The sequence below is a fragment of the Leucopleurus acutus genome (genome assembly GCF_964270905.1).
Source record: "Leucopleurus acutus genome assembly, chromosome: 16".
Taxonomy (NCBI): Eukaryota; Metazoa; Chordata; class Mammalia; order Artiodactyla; family Delphinidae; genus Leucopleurus; species Leucopleurus acutus.
The window spans coordinates 50,507,796-50,529,520 of NC_139158.1; the positions used below are offsets into that span (position 1 = coordinate 50,507,796).

Below are 21,725 nucleotides of genomic sequence, written 5' to 3' on the forward strand. Positions count from 1 at the left end.
AAACACTGCTGATAAATGCTACAACATGGATGAACCTTGAAAACATTATGCTAAATTTAAACAATTACAAAAACAACATATTGTGTGACTCAGTTTATGTGAAATGTCCAAAATAGGCAAACTGATAGAAACAACACATAAATTGGTGGTTCCCTAGGCTGAGGGTAAGAAAGGTATTGGGGGAAAGTGGTTCCCCCAATACCTTGTGGGTATTTTAAAGGCTAGTGGGTACAGGGCTTCTTTATAGAGTGACAAAAATGTTCTCAAATTTATTCTGGTGATGGTTGCACAGCTTTGTGAATATATAAAAACCACTGAATCGTATGTGTTAAATGAGTGAATCAAATGGTATGTGAATTACATCTCAAGAAAGTTATTATTAAAAAAAAAAATGGAGAACGGAATGAAATGTTCTTCAGCTAAATGGATGGGAACTGTCAGTGTTTCTCATTCTTAAATCCCTAAATCAAGTAGGAAGAATGATGCTTTCCTCTGGCTGAAAATGTCTGAGACTTACCAAATGGGAAATAATGATTGCCTGACATGATGGCCAATTCTAAAAGGCTACACAGAAACAATAGTCCATCATTTTACTAGATTCAGCAAATGCATCGATGAGCATCGGATGTGTGAATTCTATAGTTTTTCAACAGTAGGCCTCCTAGACCTACAGTTATCCTAATTAAATGTCATTGGTGTATTCTGGCCCATCAGAGTACCATATATTACTACAGGCCCCCAAAGTTTATTCAGTCTAATTTTCACTTTCTAAAAGGCTAGAGAATAAAGATTTAATAAGTTAGAGCTGGAAAAAGGAAAAAAAAAGTATGAAAAAGCCTCTTCACAAGAGGACTACTTCTAAAGTGTACACTTTTATTATTAACTAGTGTTTTACTAAAATAAGGATAAACTTACACAATGCAACAACCTTACAGTCTTCCAAAACTTCACATTACCTTGAAAGGAAATCTAGAAGCTGTTTTATTTTCAAATATATCTTATACAGAAAGATTTGTTAAGTGTTTCAAAAATGTTTTCTATTTAAAAGAAACCTTTACGAGTCATTCTTGTAAATAATGAGCATTTCTTTTCCCCCAGGGGAATAATTCCTACTTCAGTGTTTCTAAGAATACACAGGGTTAAAACGGTGTAAAATAGATTTTCTCACAGTTGGGGGAGAGCAAAACACCGCAAATAGGAAACCAGACAGCTAGGAGGTCAAAACACTACACTTCCAGGTCAGACTTCTGGTTGCAATTAAGTAAAATTCCTGCAAATATTTGGAAGGAAATCATATTTTTGGTGTCTCCTTTCTGGCCTTGTAACTTTTTTATTTTTCTTAGCAGCAACTTATGTATCTATATTATTCATTAAAGACACTCAGAAACACACAAACATACACAATTACAGGCACATATGCACCAACCTATGACCCCAGAATTGCGATTCGATCTTGGCCTCAAAGTTAAAACTAGCATCTCTTCCCAGGCATTCATTTTTTTTAGGTTTGAGATCGTGTGGACCTAGTCTGGGTTTTGCTTAACGTAGACATGGATGATTTTCTCAAGACATTCCACACAACAGGTTAAGCCAAGTTTCCCATTAGTGAAATAGTTCATGATCAAATATCTGAGACCCATTTGAAGCTGACTGGAGTTGAGGCTCTAAGTAGTAACGGCACTGTGCTACAACAACAAATACAAACCAGCTCCACAATTAAGTGCAGATGAGCAGGTATTAAACACGCCTCTTCTCAACTCCCTGGAAATAGCCCAGGGGTTTGCAATGCTTCACAAATGCACACCTCCTTCAGAAAACGGTGGTGGATTCATTTAGAGGTGATATAAATGGCCACTGTAGCAAAGGGAGCAGGTAGTCCCTGCCCAGTTTATAGACGTTATTACAGTGAATATAAAATTGTTTTCATTATAGACAATTGCAGTGGTAAGCTGAAAATACTAACTACAACAACCGTAATTTTAGATTCTCCACTTTTATTCTAAATAAAAGGGTGTCATGTTAGGGAATTTGAAAACGAAAGCGCTCCGGTTTTTAATCATCACTTAGGCTACTGGTCCCCAAATTCCCAAAATACCTAATTAGCAAATCCCAGTCCCAAAGCATTAAACCTCAGCATGTTACCCTCCACTAGACAGAGCCTCTTCGCACATCCTCCATACCCTTCAAAGTCAAAGAATTCTTAGACATTTAATCAGTGAGATAACTACTATCTATTTTCTCTCTCGAGCTTCCCAATGGCTATAATGTTAGTGATGTGAAACTCAATTACTATGAATTTTTAAATCTTGGCATTGTGATCAGAGGGCCTGGCCAAAGGAAAAGAATTTAAAGGGGACAGACAGGCTGGTAAAAGCCATAAGCGCTTCCCATACATAGGAAAGGCTATTACTATAGGGCAACGGACATAAAACTCCCAAGAAATACACAGTACACGCCAAGGTAAATAGTTTCCACTATACCTTGTCATCTCACACATTAAAAAATTATATGCAACTCCTGTGAGAAAAGGCCACTGCTTTCTGAGAAACGGGGGTGGGGGGAGGTAGGGGATATGTGTGTGTTTGCTTTCCTCGTTAGTATCTGTCAAACACAGGAGAGGTGCCACTCTTTAAGACTTCATCTGGGATTTGCCAAAGGAAAGTACAGCTTTGTCGGGGTGGGGGGAGGGTCTCACTATCTCCTTCTGCCCCCCACCCCTCCCAACACACACACACACACACACACACACACACACACACACACACACACACGCTATGTGGCAGCCAAACCATTTGAACAATATTAAGGCCAGTGTCCCAAGGGCCACATTCCCTACATGCTAGAATAAGCCACTGTTTTCACTGGGTAAACCATGAGAACTATAGGTACCCCATCCAGTTGTCACCATTAGAAACACTGTGACAAAACACACAGATCACTAATAGAATGGTGTTATCTCACGCTGATTATCAATGTAAGGCAGTGACTTTCTCTGCCAGCAGGGCAGGAGTGCCAGCCAGTCCCACCTGCCACCAAGCAGGACTTGTCTTTGGAAGATCTAGTAATAAACAGTCAGTCTTCACAGAGCTGGTAAATGGGCAGGGCTCTCAGCCAATTGGGACAACTCCTTTTAGAAAAGTCTTGCAACCACCATCTGATGACAAAGATCTTTCTAGAATCCAAGAGTCCCAGGGGATTTGGTAAAGTTGTTTTGAACTTCCCAGTTCCTGAATATGCAGAAATTTGGGAGCAGAGAGTCTGGATGTAAATGTGAACCAGCCCAAGCCGACTCTAAAGTATAAATGGAGTTGCATCACCATAAAAGCCCCAAGAGAATTGGCATTGTAATTTGAACCTCAGCAATGGCAACGCAGACTTCGTTTTATGAGGAAAAATCATTGTTTGTTATGTGCCGGGCAGGGGCTTTCGGGAGAAGGCCAGGGTGGGAGAGGAAGCAGCTGACTCACCAGCCAGCAGGGTCGATTTAATAAGGTTTATACTAACAACGAAAAGGCCTTCTAGGTGGTTCAAACTGGCGCTCGACAACCTCTTGGTGTGGTGAAAAGAATCCTAACCTTTTTTTTGAAGCTTTGCAATCAGGTTTTTTTGTGTGTTTTAATTCCTTATAAAATTAAAAAAATAAACAAAAGATCAGTTATTGCCACTTCAGCAATGTCCATAACAGGTAACTATAACAAGTGGAAACATGATGCATAAAAGTTTACAGTTTTTGCTTTTCTTTCCATTTATTGCAATAAATGATTAGACAAGTCTCCCCAGTTTCTGAGGATGCAAAGTCTCTCGTGTTGTCATTGCTGCTTTAGCACAGTTACGGTAAAAAGTATAAAACTTAAAGTTTTACAAATTTCCAATTCCTGGAAAAATCATCTGTGGGCACTTACTTCCATTATTGCCTTGTAAGCTTCTCGTGCGGATGAAAGCCGAGCAAATGTTTTGATGGAGTACATTATGGGAAGAAATGTAAATAATAACCAAAGCTATTTAAACACATGTGTAAAGAGAAAACACATGTTTCCATGGTGCCCTAGGACACATCTAGGGAAATCCATTTCTCTTTGTAAAGGGCTGTGAATAGAAAAAAACAATGTCTCCATATTAAGAATATTTAGCAGCATGGCAGATTGTTTTAAATGTGCTGTGCTTTTTACTGTGTATCAAAGCGCAGGAGCTCCCAGCTCCTCCCGTTTCAGGCCGAGAAGCCCTTCCATGGCAGCGTCGGCGGCCGCCCACGGCTCCACCTCAACGGCCGGGGAGGGCAGGGGCGGGTGCTGACACACAGCCAAGGTGACTCCGAAGCTGGGACTCTCTGCCAAGGGCCTATGTTTCATCAGGGCTGACAGCTGTTGCAGAGACGGTAACTTTCATTGTCCCTAATGTCTAAGGAAAGGATGGTCACGTGACTGCGTAAGGACGGTGTTTCGGAGCAAGCTTTCACTGTTCTCTCTGCAAACGCCCGATGGTTTACATGGAGGAAGGGCTGGGCTCAAACGGAAAAGGTTTTCACTTCCAAAATTTCTTTTAAATAGGAAAAGGCCCTTTTTTCAGTGGGCTGGGAAAATAAATACAAAGCAAAACAAACAGCACAATATGCGAATGTGCGCTCCTGGGGCCCCTGGGGAGCAGGGCTCACAATCGGGCCTGTGTCTGGAGAGCAGAGAGAAAGCTTTTTTTGGCAGGTATGGCGCATCGGGCGATGGGGAAAGGAGAGGAACGTTTCTCAGACGGAGGGAAGAATAGGAAGAACTTGCTTGTTTTGGCAATTCTCATCTTTTTCTTGTGCTCCTCCTGTTGTGTGCACACCCGCTGATTTCCTAACATGGTGGTAAAGTGCCCCCCGCCCTCCCCAGGATGCTGAGTGGGTGTCGATGGACAGATAGGAGGTCTGTTCATCTGGCCCCGAACATTCACAGAAGATGCCTCAGATGCCACAAGAGAACGAGCTGCACGCTGGCTGGAGATTTAAGCTAAGATTTTATAGGAGCGTTCGGCTTAGAAGAAAAGCCAAATAGAAAGCCAAGGCAGACAGAAACCACAGTGCCCAGGAAAATTTAATCTATTTTACGGCATTTTCCAAAGGACTGGGTTTCTTACATGTTAACTGCAAGAAAAAGGTTACACAGAATGGAATAATGGGCAGTAAAAAAAAAAAAAAAAGGAAAAAAGAAAGATTACTGCTCTACAAACACAACGATGTCTTAAAGCCCTAATATTTAGACAGTGTATTGTGGGAAGTGCTTGGAGCTGGAAGATGAGCTCTGTTTTCATGATTAGAGGGAAATTTTATTAAAAAAGAAATCACACACACACACTCCCCCACTCTCTCTCCCTCCCTCTCTCTCTCTCTCTCTCCCCCCTTAATAGGGAGGCTAAAGCAGTGAAGAGAAGCCAGGCATCCTGACAGCCATGTTTTCATGATGCCTCTGACACTTCCCAGTTATGTGACCTTGGGCAAGTTGCGTGAACTCTGAGCTTGGCTCTCATCCTTAAAACCGGGGTTAAGTATGCTGCTAGAAAGGGCTGCCCCAAGGATCCACCGTGGGTACACGGAAGCCCCAGCACAGTGCTGGCACCCATCAGGCTGAATCTTGGTAACGGTAACTAGTAGGAGTGGTAACGTTGGAGGGCACTTATGGTGGTGGTGGGGCTGGCGGGCACTTGTGATGGGCGGGGCTGGAGGGCAGGCATCTGCAGAAGAGGCAGAAAATACTGCAGCTCACCTTACACTGGGGTAGGATGTGGTTTTGACTTTCTCAAAACCAAATGAGGAAAACTATCTAATAATTTGTAACTCACAGACCACTTTTACCTCTGCCTTTTGTTAAAGGGGAAAGAGATGCGACGATGGAAGCAGAGCACAAAGCCTAGGCAAACGAAATGTGACCAGTGGGCACAGCTACAGTTCGTTCCTTTACTTCTTCCAATGCGTGTGCTCCTCCTGAGTGACAGGCTCTGCACTGGGCGCTGCCCAGGACAGGACCCTTGCCCTCCAGGAGGAGGAAACGATCACTGTGCCACTGTCCAGGCCGCTGGAAAAGGGAGGAGCAGCTCCCTGAGGGGGAAGACGCAACAGATAAGGTTCCTTAAGGGAAATGATAAGGTTCCTTAAGGGAAATGACGGCGGGAGCACAGGCCTGCAGGGTGATGCAGAGCTGGCCCAGCGGCGAACAAGGAGAAGAGAGTTGTGGGGAGAGGAAGCAGCATGTGCAAAGGCCCAGAGGCGAGAAAACATGATGTTCTGGGGGCCTGTCAGTTAGGCTATGGTGCCAAGCTGATAAATGAGGGTTTATCATTTATCCCCCCCTGGCCAAAGCCATCTGGGACCAATGACTCCCCTGCCCCTAGAGGAGAGAGGCTCCTCCGGAACCCAGCTTCCCACAGGTCTGGATGAAGGGCCGCCCAAGTCTCCGGGTACCGGGCGGTTGGCTTACCCAGCGTTCTCCTGAACAGCCTGACTGCTCAGTGCCTGAAACTGGGACTAAAATGTCCCGCCGCCCTCCCCGCCACCCCCACAAGGTCATTTTCATGCTTGCTTAATAAAAAGGTTGATCATGGGAGAACTGGGGTCCCTCTGCTGGAATGCAGTTACAAGGTACATAAAGCTGTACCCCAGCGAAGCACACACAGCTACAGAACGGCAAGAGAGCAGAGGATCCTGTGTGAGACTGTCAGCCTGTGCCAAGTGATGCCCTGCATTCCCTAGAACCCTCTGCACAGGTGGGGGCCCAACATGGAGAGGACACTGCCACCACGGCTCGTGGACCCTGGGGTTGAGGGACACCCTTCAGGGACTGAGAGCTAGTTGCTGGGAGGACTAAAGACCAGGAGAGACATGGCATCTGTAGACCACCACAGTCGAAGAGTGGATGGGTCACCTGGTGATGAGGTGGCCAGAAATTTGTCGTCCACTAAAGCCTGTGGCTGGGTGAGTCACTTGGTCCACTAGAGGGCCATGAGCCAGTGGTAGCCTTGGTAGGAACGCTGTCAGTGGCTTGACCGACAGACATCTTTGGCTTATTGGTTAACTGAGACGTCCATGACTCCAAATAAAATGGAGAACATACTTGGGCCCTACTTAAACTGTATGTTATGGGCTGAATCGTGTCTCTCCAAAATTCTTATGTTGAAGTCCTCACCCTAGAGGTACTCAAAATGTGACTATATTTGGAAATAGCATCTTTAAAGAGATCATTAAAATGAGGTCATTAGGGTGGGCCCTAATCCAATATGACTGTATAAGAGGTGGACTTTATACGAGGGGGAATTTAGGACACAGACATGTACAGGGAAAACCACGTGAAGACACGGAGAAAAAGGCCATCTGCAAGCCGAGGAGAGAGGCCTCAGAACCAACCCTGCTGACACCTTGATCTCGAACTTCCAACCCCCAGAATTGTGAGAAAATAAATTTCTGTTGTTTAGCAGTCTGTGTTATTTTGTTATGACAGCCCTAGCAAGCTAGTACACTGTATAATAGAAAAGAATCTAGGTCTGGTAAATAGGGGTCTGACTTGGGCTACCTTGAAAGACAGCCACAGCTTCTCAGAGAGCCAGGCACCCAAGCAAGGCCCCCTCAAAAATATTACAAGTACATTCTCTAAATTTTCCCCTTGGGATCTGCAATTGTTTACTAGGGTGCCTGCACAGTGAGAAAAGGGAAATACCCAGAACTTTTGAGGATGACTGGATGCTAGCTCTGAGACTGTGCTATGCCTTGGGGTTTCTGGTTGCCACTGTGACCCACCAGAGGGGGATAAATAGAAACCTGGCTTCAATTCATCTGACAAAGGGCCCAGCAGGTCTGTGAAAATCTGTAGTTGTCTTCTCAGCTGTTGAGTATATGACTGAAATAGATTTACTCGGCAAATGACAGAAGGACTGGGACAAGGACATTTGGGGAAAAGTTATAGAGTGTGAGAATATTTGCATCTGATGTGAATGTTCTCTGAAAGGCCCCATTAAGAGGTGCTTACAATAAGCTGGACCAGATGACCTGCCCCCATGTGTGCTGGCCAGCCTCTTTCCCCAGTTGCCCAAGTACCTGCTCAAGGACTCAGGAGTGATGTGGCCACGGGGGCAAGGATGAACATTATGCTTGGGCTCAACAACACAGACTTAAGCGCATCAAGGCTGAGCCCTGCCAAATGCCCAATTAATCTGAGCCTCCCCACCAACTCTCATATCGCAGGGAGACGGGCTAGCCGTGGAGGGTGGATTATATTAGACCTCTTTCATCACAGAGGCGGCGACAGCTTACCTCCATTGGAATAGACCCTTATTCAGGATTTGGATGTACCCTCTATGTCTGCCATGTTTCTGCCAGCCACATCACCCATGCACTTCCTGAAGGCCTCATTCACCATCACCAGTGCAGTGATTCTGACCAAGAAAACTCATTTTTCAAAATAAGACAGTGGGTGCATAAAATTCAGTGGTCTTACCAAGCAGTCAAGCCAGGCTCAAATGCAGCTGGCCTTAGACAATGGTGAAGAGGTCTACTGAAAATTCAGCTATGACACAAACTGCAAGGCAGAAGGGCTTGTGGAGCTGGGGTGAAGCCCGAAAAGATGTATATGTGCTCTGACCAGCAGAACAACGCATCCCCTTGGCCAGAATATGTGGAGTGGAAGTGGGAAGTGACCACCTCAGCAAAAAGTTTGCCTTCCATCCCCATGACTCTGCTGCTTTAGTACTCAAGAAAAGACTAGAGGGGCTTCCCTGGTGGTGCAGTGGTTGGGAGTCCGCCTGCCGATGCAGGGGACACGGGTTCGTGCCCCGGTCCGGGAAGATCCCACATGCCGCGGAGCGGCTGGGCCCGTGAGCCATGGCCGCTAGGCCTGCGTGTCCAGAGCCTGTGCTCCGCAATGCGAGAGGCCACGGCAGTGAGAGGCCCGTGTACCGCAAAAAAAAAAAAAAAAAAAAAAGACTAGACAGAGAGGAAAACATGAGTCAGGCTGAAAGTTCAAAGCGCCGTGTAACTGTTTCCGGCTCTTCACGCCACTAGACAAATAGACCAAAGGGCGGTTGAAATGTTGGCTCACGATGGTACAAGAAGAGCAACAAGGTAGACGGGTAACACAGAAGGAATATAACGCGTTCGACCTAGCAGAGCACATCCAGCGCTAAAACTTAACGCAAACTATGGCAACCTCAGAAAGGCAGGACCACTGAGGGCTCAAATCCCTTAGGAAGGAAAGTTTGGTCACCTCGCCAGGTCAAGAAACCTGATCAGCTGAGTTACTGGCTAAAGACAAAGGGAATATGAAATAAATATTAGAGGAGGGAATATACAAACACCAACTATTTATTTCATGTAACCAACTACAGAAGTTAGAATGATAGCATCTTCCTAAATTGTCTTCCTTGCTGTACCACATATGTATTTATATATTAACTAAGTTTTTTGTTTTTTTATTCAGGGTATGTTGGCAATAGTTAGCTTCGTCATTTAGTCAATAAGGAAAACAATATGGGCTGTGAATAAACCAAAGGAGGAATACACATCGCTCAGAAATCTCGGGCTTGGAGCTGGGATGTGAGACTTGGGGTTCTCTCCCTTGGAGGAGGTGCTGAGCATATTTTGTCTGTATTTGGGAAAGTTGTATTGTCAGGCAAAAGTTTGTTGTTATTGTTTGGAAGTTTATGGAAGAAGGAAGCCAACAGGAAAATTTCAGTGGATATTTGTAACTCGTATCCACCCACCCAAAACTTCTGCCCATCCTCCCTGCGTTTTGGTAACTTCCCACATTTTTTAAGTCCCACTTTCCCAAGGTAAAAGCCAAACATTTTGCACTCCCTGGCTCACCTGCAACCAGGATACAGCCACGGGATCCTCTCCATGGGAGGAGCACGGCGCCATGGCCACAGGCCAGGCCGTCAGGCTCCTGTAGGCTCAGTGCTGGGCTTTGCAGACGGCAGCTGAAAGGGCTCATGAACCAAAGCCATCCCCCTATCTTGAGGATGAGGCTGTGCTGTCTGTGTAGACTCAGTATCGGACTGCCTGGCCCTCCTACAGGTAGATTCTGTTGAACTACCTAATATCTTTAATCAACTTCTTCTCTGCTGCAGAGCCAGACCAATTCCAGCTAGTCTCAAGCAGAAATGAAATTAAACAAAGGATATTAGGTAACTAAGGTTCCTGACCACAAAAGGTTTTAAGCTGGAGACGATCACATTTTTGTTTTCAAAAGGCCACTCTGGCAGCAGAGGCATGGATGAATTGGAAGGGATATCAGGAGGCCGTGGCAGTGATTCAAGAGCTGATTAATAAGAAGGGTCCTGACCAAGCGAGTGACACAGGGAAAAACAAAAATTTAAGACGAAAAAGGCAAACGACCCAATACAAAGGTAAGCAATAGTTGTAAATATGCAGTTCAATCAATAAACACATAAAAACAGAAAGATAAAAATCAAAGGGCATGACATCTCCGTTTTTGATTTTTGGCCTGTCAGACTGGCAAAAATTAAAAATACCAGTAACACTCAATATTGGCAAGGCTAAGGGGAAAAATATTAATGAGGTAGAGTTGACAGAATCTGAGCTAAGTCTTTAAAATAGAAACTTTCTTACAACATTAATTTTTACTAAATCCATTGAAATAACAATTCCAGGTGACTTAAGAAGGCTGAGGCTACTGGCAAATGTCTGTGCTATGCTGTTCGCTGACAGAGTTTTTGCCAGTACTCTTTGTATTCCTCAATATTACATGATTAAGGAAATGGCTTAAAAGCCATTTATGTTATTTTTTTTAATAAAGATAACTCAGAGGATGAAATATATTAATTTTATTAAAGCAATCAGCAAAGTTACCAGCCTGGTGACTTCAGCTCACCAAGCATCGTGTGTTAAGTGTCTGTCCCATGATGAAGTACGTTATCGTTACTCAGATCTGGAAACGGGAAAGGTAAGAAACTCACACAAATAAGGAAGATACCCAATTTACACAAAAGCGAAAACCATACACATTCACCCTAGTCACCAAGACAGTAAGAGCAACTCTATTTTCAGGAAACATGAGACACAGAACTAAACAGTGAGGAGAAAATAGGCAAGGCCTTCCTTACAGTTCATGGCTCTGAAATTCCTTTTGAAGAAAAAGGCATTTAAAGTAAGACTATGGGAGCAGCCGAGAAGAGGCAGTTTCCATTTTTAGTGATGCTGATAATAAACAGTCTGGGATGGGCGGCATCACTATGTATGTCTGCTTCATCCCTGCGGGTGTGCATGTCCTAGAAGATGATGCATCTCGGCCCTCTATGGAAGGCAGCCCTGGGGTAGAGATGGGCGAACAGCGCTCTGACCTTTAGGAAATTAACAGTTTAGTATGAGGTGAAGCAGAGTTACCGGTTTCTGCTCTTGAATTAAGCAGCTCGGTCATTTGGAGGAAAAAAAAAAAAAAAAAAAGAGGCTCTGGGGTGGCAACCCCTCAATCTTTACCAACAAAGAAAGGGAGAAAGGCAGGTAAACTGATTATAAAACAATTATAATACAATGTGACCAATGTTATAAAAGTGCTATGAGCAAGGAAGACAGGAAATTGAGGAAGACTTTGTAGAAGTAATATGTGAGTTAGGTCTTAAAAGCTGAATATTAGGAGATTTCCAGACAAAAGAGAAACCTGAAAACGTAAAAACACAGAGGTATAAAGAATGCAGGTTTGCAGGAAATAGAAAAGTGAGTAGCAGGAAGGGACAAGGCAGGCAAGGTAAGTTACAGCAGGCCTTGACCTTACTAGGAAGAGGAAAGATGTATCCATGTGTGTAATTAATCACTTGTACAAACATTTATTAAGAACCTACTGCAAACCGGAAAATATGCTCCATGCCGGGGATACCATGGATCATAAAAGAGGCAGAACCTGTCTTCAGGCGACCGGCACGCTTGTGGAGAGATCAACATTAATCAAATGGTGTGAACCAAAGTGCAGGATGCTCCTGGGCCTGGAAACAGGGGACCTGTGGACAGGATACGCTTCCCTGGGGTGTGGACTTTGAGCGGAGGGCTGAAAGTGGAAGAGGGGCAGGGGAGGACCAGCGCTCCAACACGGGCAGAAGCCCCAGGATGAGTGGAAGAATGGGGCTTTGAAAGAGAGGAACTGAAGCTGCTGTGGCTTAAGCATGAAAGAAGGAACAAGAGCCACAAGATGAGGCTGGAGAGGCAGTTACCCCAGAGATCTTGGCCTTCACCCAGGAGCCCTGGGGAAATCCTGAAGGGCTTTCTGCACAAAGATCAGACCTGTAACGTGAAGGGATTACACTAACTCAAGTGTTGACAACAGGTGGGGCATCAGCCAGAGTGAGCACAAGGGCGCCAGCGAACGTGCTGCTGCAGGTGTTCGAGTGTCCAGCTGAGGCGGGACCCTGGACTGCTTGGTGGCAGCAGAGGACTAGCTCAGGTGGGGACATCGAAAGACATGCTCAGTCAAAGGTTAACTGTTCTCAGAAGCAGAAAGAAGGGAGATGCTGCTTTCACACCGAGTTGGCTTTCGAAGAGGGAGAGGAGTGAGTGGCACACCGTTGCATCAGCACCCTCCTGCTTTCTTGGGCAATCAACCGTGCTGCTTATCTCTGACAGAGAAGCCCGGCTTTTGCCCCCACTAGGGGGCATTGGAGGCTCCAGGGGCAAAAAAGGCTTCTTGTTTGTGGTTGTATGTTAAATAAACCAAGTCAGAGGCAAATGAAAAACTGAGAAAAATCTCTTGCAACATACATAACACACAGAGCTTGAATATCCTTAAGGAGCTCTTACAATGTATGAACAATAGAGAGAAATATTATAAAGAAATTGAAGCGTGCAAATATCTAGATCATCAAGGTGTCCACCATACCACTGTTTACAACAGTGAAAATATTAGATGCGACCTAAATGTCCCACTGATAAATCAAACTATGGACACAATGGAATTCTATGCAGTCATTAAAAACAGTGATGTGGACCCCGAATGGCCAAAACAATCTTGAAAAACAAGAACAAAGTTGGAAGAGTCACACTTCCTAATTTCAAAACCTACTACAAAGCTATGGTAATCAATACAGTGTGGTATTGGCATAAAGACAGACATATAGACCAATAGAATAGAAGAGAGAGCCCAGAAATAAACTCTCATATTTATGGTCAAATGATTTTTTATAATGGTGCCAAGGCCACTCAATGGGTCAAAGGACAGGCTTTTCAACAAAAAGCACTGGGAAAACTGGATATCCACATGTGAAAGAACAAAGTTGGACCCTTAGCTTAAGCCATATAAAAGATTAACTCAAAATGAATCAAAGACCTAAATGTCTATAAAACTCTTAGAAGAAAAAAATAGGGAAAAGCTTTGTGACACTGAATCCAGCAATGATTTGTTGGATATGACATCAACTGGCTACATCAAAATTAAAAACGTTTGGGTCAAAGGACATTGTCAAAGGCTTTGTTTTCTCCATTTCTCTCAGGAGGGAGAAAATATCTGCAAATCATATCTGATAAAAGATTAATATCCAGAATATATAAAGAATTCCTACAACTCAAACAAATAAACAACCTAATTAAAAAATGGGCCAAGGACATAAACAGACATTTCTCCAAAGATACACAAATAGTTAATAAGCACATGAAAAGATGGTCAACATCACTAATCATTAAAGAAATGCAAACCCAAACCACAATGTGATACCACTTCACATCTATTAAATTTTAAAAATGGTGATGTATGTGTTTCAAAGGACTTTTATATTATGTTAGGTGGGAAGAAAATAGATTACAAAATTGTATGTACAGTAAGATCACTTTTCTGTTTAAAAACAAACTTCTTGCTCACATGAGCCCAAGAAAGGCTTTGGGTTTCATCTTGGGACCAGAATACCATGTGTTCCCTGCCTGTGAGAGAGGCTGGGAAAGTGAGTATTTAGCTCTTCCCTCAGTAGGAGTGGAGGCCAGGGGAGGGGCCAGTTGTGGATGGGGACTGACTAAGCCACTACCACAGTGGAGACAGAGGTCTTGGAACTTTCTCTGCTCCTTTTCCTTCCGTACCAGTTAGAAAGTGACATTAGCCAGGTCTGCTGGAGTACAAAGGATACAAGCTCCTACGGCTTTTCTCAAGAAGACTTACAGTATTACTAAGCAAAATGCCGGCAAGCGTCATCTAATACAATATTGTTTGGACTGAAAATTCTATTTGTCTGAGGCTTTCGGTTTGAATAAATTTAACCTATCTGCCCACTTATCAGTCATGCCCAAGTAAACAGTGCAGATTAAGTATGCCTTCAAAGGGGAGGACGTGATACCATTCTTTCCCTAAAGAGGTGCTGTATTAGCATAATCTAGTTCACAGCACTACAGTGCTGTCCTCTGAGGATTAACATGGGCTGACTGTTAAGTGTACTACAAAGAGTGCCATGAAATGCTAACTTAAAATTAAAAACACCACAATGACAGAGTGGAGAGAACACTGGTCTGGGGGGTCAGGTTCTGCTGCTTGTGACCCAAGTCCTCCTCCATATTCAACATATCCCTGAATATGCTGAATATGAATCTGTGCATCAGGCACTGAGCTAAGTGCTGGGGGCAGGGAGAGGAGAAGGGAAGATGCCAGATACACGACATAATCTTTGTCCTCGAGAAGATGATCTTTTATTTGGGCAACCCCCTTAATCTCGCAACCTCAGCTTCTTCACCCATAACTCAAGGATATGACCATTCTCCAAGTGTTATTAGGATAACAGGGTGGGATATTTCAACCTCAGTGCCCTTGACATTTTGGGGGATAGTGTCTTGCTGTGGGGAGCTGCCCTGGCCACTGTAGGATATTTAGTGGCGTCCCTGGCCTCTACCCACCAGATGCCAGTAGCTCCCCTCCATGGCTATGACAACCCAGACTGTCACAGACATTTCCAAATGTCCCCTGGGGCAAAAGCACCCCCAGGTGAGAACTTCTGAAATAGGGTGACATAAATGAAAGCACTTAGAAAAGCATAAAGCCCCAAATCAAGTCAGTGTTAACGTAAACCCAGCTGTAAGACTTGTCAAAAAAAAAAAATCCTTTAAAGAATTTATAGCTTACTTAGGAATGTTTATTTTCTATTTTTATGTACTTTGCCTACCATTAAAAGCCCTTCAGGCTTTCTGGTTAATTTGCTTTACCTAATGAATGCATCTTCAATAGAACATATTTTTTAAAAATGTATCACTGTACTAATGTGACAGTCAGAGTCAAACATAACTGCCATCTCTACAAAGCAGAAATTTTATCCAAAATCAAAGTACTCCATTCCTACCTTTTAAGGACAAGGGATTGGATCTTGTGAATTCTGTATTTGACGGCCTGTGCTGTTTACGAACTCCTAAGTATTCCTTCACTCTTGAATCAATGGTTTCTTTTAACAGTAAACAGACTTCCTAAAGTAAGTCAGAAAATTAGATATAACTTAATTTAATGCAATGCAAAAAAAGTCAATATCATGCATATTTAAACACCAAAATCGAACATTTCATTTTGTTTGCTCTTTAAATTAGCTATGAATGAATAAAGGAATCTTATATGTGCTCATGGATAATGCTGCAGATTTAAATTTGCCACTGAGCTTTGCTTGAAACCATGATGTTGGCTTACTCTGTGATATAAGAAATACATTTCATTTCTCTCTGCCTCAGTTTCACATTTCTAAAAGGAAGATAAAAACACTTCAATGTAAAAATCAGGGCGATCAGGTGACAAAATCAGAGAGGTAAAGACTGTTTTCGTATAAATATCAACCCGTGGGATTGTGACAAACAGAAGAGAGAAGTCAAACAGAGCCAACTCTGGCTGGAGATGGTAGCCCCAGAGCCAGGCCCACTGGGTGGGGACTGTGGACCGGGAGAAGCTGGGAGCCAAGGCACAGTCAGAGGGAACCCTGACCCCTAAGCAGTCAACAGGGGGCAGCCCCCCGTGCTTTCATATGGGGACACAAGGCACAGTGATACCAGATCTTCCAATTTGTTTAAGAGAAACTAGAGACAGTGATTTTTATACAAAAATTTCCCACTTTTCAAACTTGGTTCAAAAAATTTTTAATACCTAACCACCATAATTCATTAGTTTCTGGGATTTACAAATCTACTAAAAAGGAATAGCACCGAGTGGTGGGTTGAATAGCGAACTGGAAATCAGGAGTCTGATTTTCTTCTCATACTTGTTGATGATACTGTATATGCTTTTGTGAAAACTGTACTTTGTTCACCTATTCATGGTAAAAATAATTTAACTTCTTATATTGCTCAAAAGTAGACTAATATTTATTAGGCAACAGAAACACAGGGCATCCCATATGACTAGCAAATTTCTGGAGCTACCATTTTACGTATCGGTGTTATTGATAAAAAGAAAAACAAAACTTTAAAAGCCCAACCACATAATGGGATGACACTGCCCATTCCAGCTACACTACCAGAAAAATGTTACCTGATGTAGGGAAAGGAAAAAATTGCCCACAAATCTAAATGTCTTAACTGAGATTAAGAACTGATGCGTAAGGATGGGTAATTCTGGTTCAGTTCCCAAGGACTCTGCAGAAGGCTCAGAGTTTCCAGGTCACCTCAAACCTGTTTCACTGGTTTCTGGCAATGCCATCTCAGGTTGATCTCTTAGAATCTTCATAAATTAAAATGAGGACAGAGTTGTAAGCTGCTTCAAAGGGCAACGAGAGCCAAACTTTTCTTTTGTTGCAGATACGTGTACTCCTCAAACAGTACAGAGAACCCTTGACTTAATTGACAAACATGAGTTTCTTGATAAAATACAAACACTGGTCTCCTCTCTCCTGCTCTCATTTTGCAGCCCAGAGATGCAGTGCCTTGTGGAATACAGCCGTATTCGTTTACAGTTAGGGTTTTGGCATTGTTCACACAACAGAAAGGCAGCCTTGTCTCATACTGTTGTTTTAACAATTAAAGAATTTTGCTTCACATGCAGGGTTCAACGATGACTGAGCTAGAAAATATGTGAAAGACATACATGGAAACAAGGATTGTTAAAATTTGGCCATAAATGCCCTATAAGGCCAGAACTAAAAATAGTATAACAAAAATAAAGCCAAGGCCCATACACACAAACTCTCTCCCTAGAGTTACGGGGTTTTCCTTCCATGAGTCAGGTTTGACAAATGGAAGGTAGATAGTGTGTGCTGTGGTCGAGATACCCTAGTAAGTGACCACACTGCACTTGGCGAAGTGTTCTCTTCAGAACCAGAGCAAGGCAAGAAAAGACAAATTCCCAGCTAAACTGGAGGCGGGGCAAGAAGACCAGGTCCCAGTCAAGGAGCAAGAGAGAGATGCGCCCAACATCTCCAGGCTAACAGGGGTTCATGTGTGCTTCCCCAGGTTTACAAACGGAACAGTTTGAGTTCAACTGTTTGGGTACAAAGACTACTCATGCTGGACTCAAAATAAACACATGTTTAATACATGTAATTAGTTCCTTTTCCTGAAAAGGAACTGGATATTCTTAAGACTTTCACTACGCAAAGTGACTGTTAAAATGCAATCAAACTGATAGCTCATGAAATCCCAGTCTTGAGATAATCTAATGATTAAGAAAAGATGAAAGCAATGGGACACTGAACATAGGCTAAAGTCACATCCTCAACTAGCTTTTCTCCTTTCTCATACACACAGACACACACAAATTATCCCAGAGCGATTTTAATGTCAGTGAACACACTTCGAAGGAACAACTTCAGTAAAAGCCACAAACTATCTACTTTGCTTTGAGAGGAAAACTCAGCTTGCTGGCACTGCATCGGAGCTCTGCAGGTCTAATCGTGCTCTGAGCATCTTGCTAAGTCACGCCCTGCTGCCCGGACATAGGTACGAGGTGGAGCAGCACAGTTGCTTGTGGCACCCTGGAAAATTCTAGCCTTATGCTTTGGCTAGGAAGTGAGTCACATACCCACAGATTTATTGTAAAGCCTTCCAAATCAACTGAATCTTGGCAAAATTGACTAAATATCAACAAAAAGTGTCTAAGGCCGCGGTGGCAGAGCTGGGAGAGAATAGAGGAAAATGGAATGGTGGATTCTAGGATGCTGTTTATGTAAGTCAAACTTTTTGGGTGGGGTCCCCTGGGGTGCATATTAGTCACTTTGGGGAAACGAATTAACTGTTTTGAATCATAGGGACAGGTGTTGAGAAGCCAAATCTTGGAAGGTGAGTTGTAGAAGGAGATGCTGGCCCGTCAAAGGTTAAGCCCTGAAGAGTAGGGTTCACGGCTATTTACCTGAATGAAGATCCCATCATATAGAATCTTGCGCCGTCTCGCTCCAGCTTCAGGCCATTGGGTATCCTTCGCAAAATGAGGACAACAGAGTCCTGATAATACTGTTATCTCCTGACCGAAAATGTATCACTTATAAATTTTCTTTTGGGAGTTTTCTTTTCTAGTTATCTCCAAAAGCTGACTGAATACAGTTATCACAGTAAAGGCGTAAAAAAGTGGTATAAAAAAGTACCACTATCACTAGTTTCTTCTCCATATACTACCTTTTAATAAAATGTATTTTTATTTCTAGCTCTAAAAAGCTATTGTGACCAACGAATATCATGGAAGACACCAAGGGCTCTAACATTTGGAAAGTTATGTGAAAGCCACAGGCTCGCTGTCCTGCTCTCCTGTAAGCAGGGATCTGGAGAAGGGAGCCAAGCACGTGATGAGAGCTAGAGGCACCTTCTCACCCTCTGCCACAGCGGCACTTGGGTGGGACCTCGGAAACTGAGAGCTGGGAGTGACTCAGCCAGGGTCTGGGAGAACCCCTTCATCTGCAGAGGAGGAGGCTGGGGCCCCAGGAGTTCCAACATCGCCACCCTGTCACATGACCACTTCCTTTACTGACTGAGCATCAGCTTAGTGACTGGCCACGGCGAGAAGAGGGCCGTGATGAACCATCTCTACACTTTGTCAAAGGATCACACGGTGCAGAAGAGGATTTCAGACCAGTGAGAAAGACCAGCTTTGTGTCAACACCACACCTGCTCCAGGTGCTCAGTCCATCCTTTACGGCCAGTCAGGATTACAGTCCCTGCTAACCTGGAAAAGTCACTTTAACTTCTTTTTTTTTATTATTTTTTTTTTTTGCGGTACGCAGGCCTCTCACTGTTGTGGCCTCTCCCACTGCGGAGCACAGGCTCCGGACGCGCAGGCTCAGTGGCCATGGCTTACGGGCCCAGCCGCTCCGCGGCATGTGGGATCTTCCCAGACCGGGGCACAAACCCGTGTCCCCTGCATCGGCAGGCAGACTCTCAACCACTGCACCACCAGGGAAGCCCCAACCTCTTCTTTTTTTAATACAAAGAACCCTTTCCCCCAAACAAAGAGGTAGGAAATTTCTGGTTTAAATACTAGAATAGCAAAGGAAATAGATGTGTCAGTTTCCAAAGAAACAGCAACAACAAAAAAGCAGGTGTATGTCTGTTGTGGGGAACACAACTGTTTTTCAAGGATTAAATAGCACTCAAGATTTATTGTCCACTAATGAAAATGAAAGCTGGAAGAAGAGCTAATATTCCTTTTAAAAGCAGCTCCTTGCATTTAAAATAGTGAAAAGTTTTAAGGAGAGCACAGGGAACTATATTCAGTATCATGTAATAGGACTTCCCTGGTGGAGCAGTGGTTAAGACTCCACCTGCCAAGCAGGGGACATGGGTTCGATCCCTGGTCCAAGAAGATCCCACATGCCGCAGAGCAGCCAAGCCCGTGTGCCACAATTACTGAGCCTGCGCTTTAGAGCCCGCGTGCTGCAACTACTGAAGCCCGAGTGCCACAACTACTGAAGCCCATGCTCCTAGAGCCTGTGCTCTGCAACAAGAGAAGCCACTGCAATGAGAAGCCCATGCACCGCAACGAAGAGTAGCCCCCGCTTGCCGCAACTAGAGAAAGCCTGCACACAGCAACAAAGACCCAATGCAGCCAAAAAGAAAAAAAAAAAAAGAACTAATTCCACTACTAATGAAATAAACAACTCCTGAAAGAATTTATTTAAAAAATATCACGTAATAACCTATAACGGAAAAGAATCTGAAAAAGAATACGTGTGTGTGTGTGTGTTTGTATGTATAACTGAATCACTTTGCTGTACAACTGAAACACCGTAAATCAACTATACTTCAATTTTAAAAAATAGTGAAAAGTTTTCTGGTACCTCTTTCTTCTGTTCAGAAAACCAGCTGGTATCTTTGTTTGAACCTTGCGGAGATATATGAAGATCCACCAGGACAGCAAAATTCCCACACTGAAAGACATTAATGGCAGAGTTAGCTTACGCCCAGCAAACAATGAGAGAAAATCTCACAAATTCCTATGTGGTTGCTCATGATGAAACGGCAACAAAGTTCACTACTGGACAGAAACGTTAATATGGGGCGGGGTAAAACTCATAACCCGATGCTTTTTGCAAGTTTATAATTTATGCTAGAAATGCTAGGGAGAGATTTAATTTCAATCAGGATAGGAAAGACAAAATATCTATCTCTGGGCCGCACCTTCAAGGAGGATGCCCAGAAATCTGGCAGCAGTTGGAAGGCTATTAAACACTGAGAAAAGTTAAATAGGTCAGTACGAGGTAGGCTCCAGAAAAGAATGAGTCCGTGGACGGCCAGGGGAATTCTTTCTTCCAGATAGGCGAGAACAGACAGAAGTTACTGCATTTTTAGACAGACAAAAGGATTGGCTGGAACCGTACATCTTGGACTAGAACTAGAAGCACGGACAAATGAAAAAGAACCAAAGAGCAGAAGGCAGATGCTGAATGACAGTTATGAAAACTACATGAGTTTTATTAAAATATGCTACAAAGCCTGTCTCCTTTCTTATTTGATAGGCTAGTGCTGTCTAGCGTTTTGGAAAAAATGGAAATCTTCTCTATCTGCAATGTTCAATAGGGAAGCCAATAGCCTTATGTGGTTACTGTGCACTTGAAATGTGGCTACTGTGACTGAGAAGCTGAACTTTTAATTTTATTTAATTTCAAGCTAATTTAAACAGCCACATGTAGCTAGAAGCTCTGCGGCATGGCTACAGACCTTGTAAAAACGTGTAGCTTCATAAACCCTCATACCGTATGAGTAAGGTAATCTGAGAATCTCAAGATAACTGTGGATGAACTAACTTAGAAAAGCACCGTGGGTTGCTTTATGGCCAGCAGGGAAAGTCATTTTTGTACCTCTTTGGCTAAACAATTTTTTTTTTTAATTCTGTGCTATAATTCAGTGGTGAAAAAAAAATTTTTTTTCAACAAACGGTGTGAGAATACCAGATATAATATGGAAACAAAATGAAACTCGACACCTACCTCACACCGTACACAGAAACTGATTTGAGATGAATCACGGAACTAAATGTAAAAAATCAAATCTAAAAAAAAAAAAAAAAAAAAAAAAAAATCAAATCTATCTTCCCAAACTTGGGGTAGAAAAAGATTTCTTAGACAGGATCCAGAAAGCACTAATTATAAAAGAAAATATCAGCACGCTGGACTTGATCAAAATTTAAAACTTCTGCTCATCAAAAGACACCATTAATAAAATGGATATGTATGCCACAGACTGGGAGAAAATATTCATAAACGCACGTGTCTGACATAAAGGACTGGTGTCCAAAATATGTAAAAAATACTTCTACAAATTGACGTTAAGAAAACAAAACAACACAAGCTTGAACAGACACTTCACAATTAAGAAAAACAACTGGTGAATA

At 43.2% G+C, this 21,725-nt stretch overlaps 1 protein-coding gene across 1 annotated transcript in view; it reads right to left on the bottom strand.

Moving 5' to 3' along the window:
• Nucleotides 1-21,725, bottom strand: part of SLX4IP (SLX4 interacting protein) — a 182,184-nt gene that overhangs the window by 44,302 nt on the left and 116,157 nt on the right. Inside the window, 2 exon segments of the mRNA XM_082856804.1 lie at nt 15,277-15,397; nt 20,173-20,262. Coding sequence (XP_082712930.1) covers nt 15,277-15,397; nt 20,173-20,262 — 211 coding nt within the window.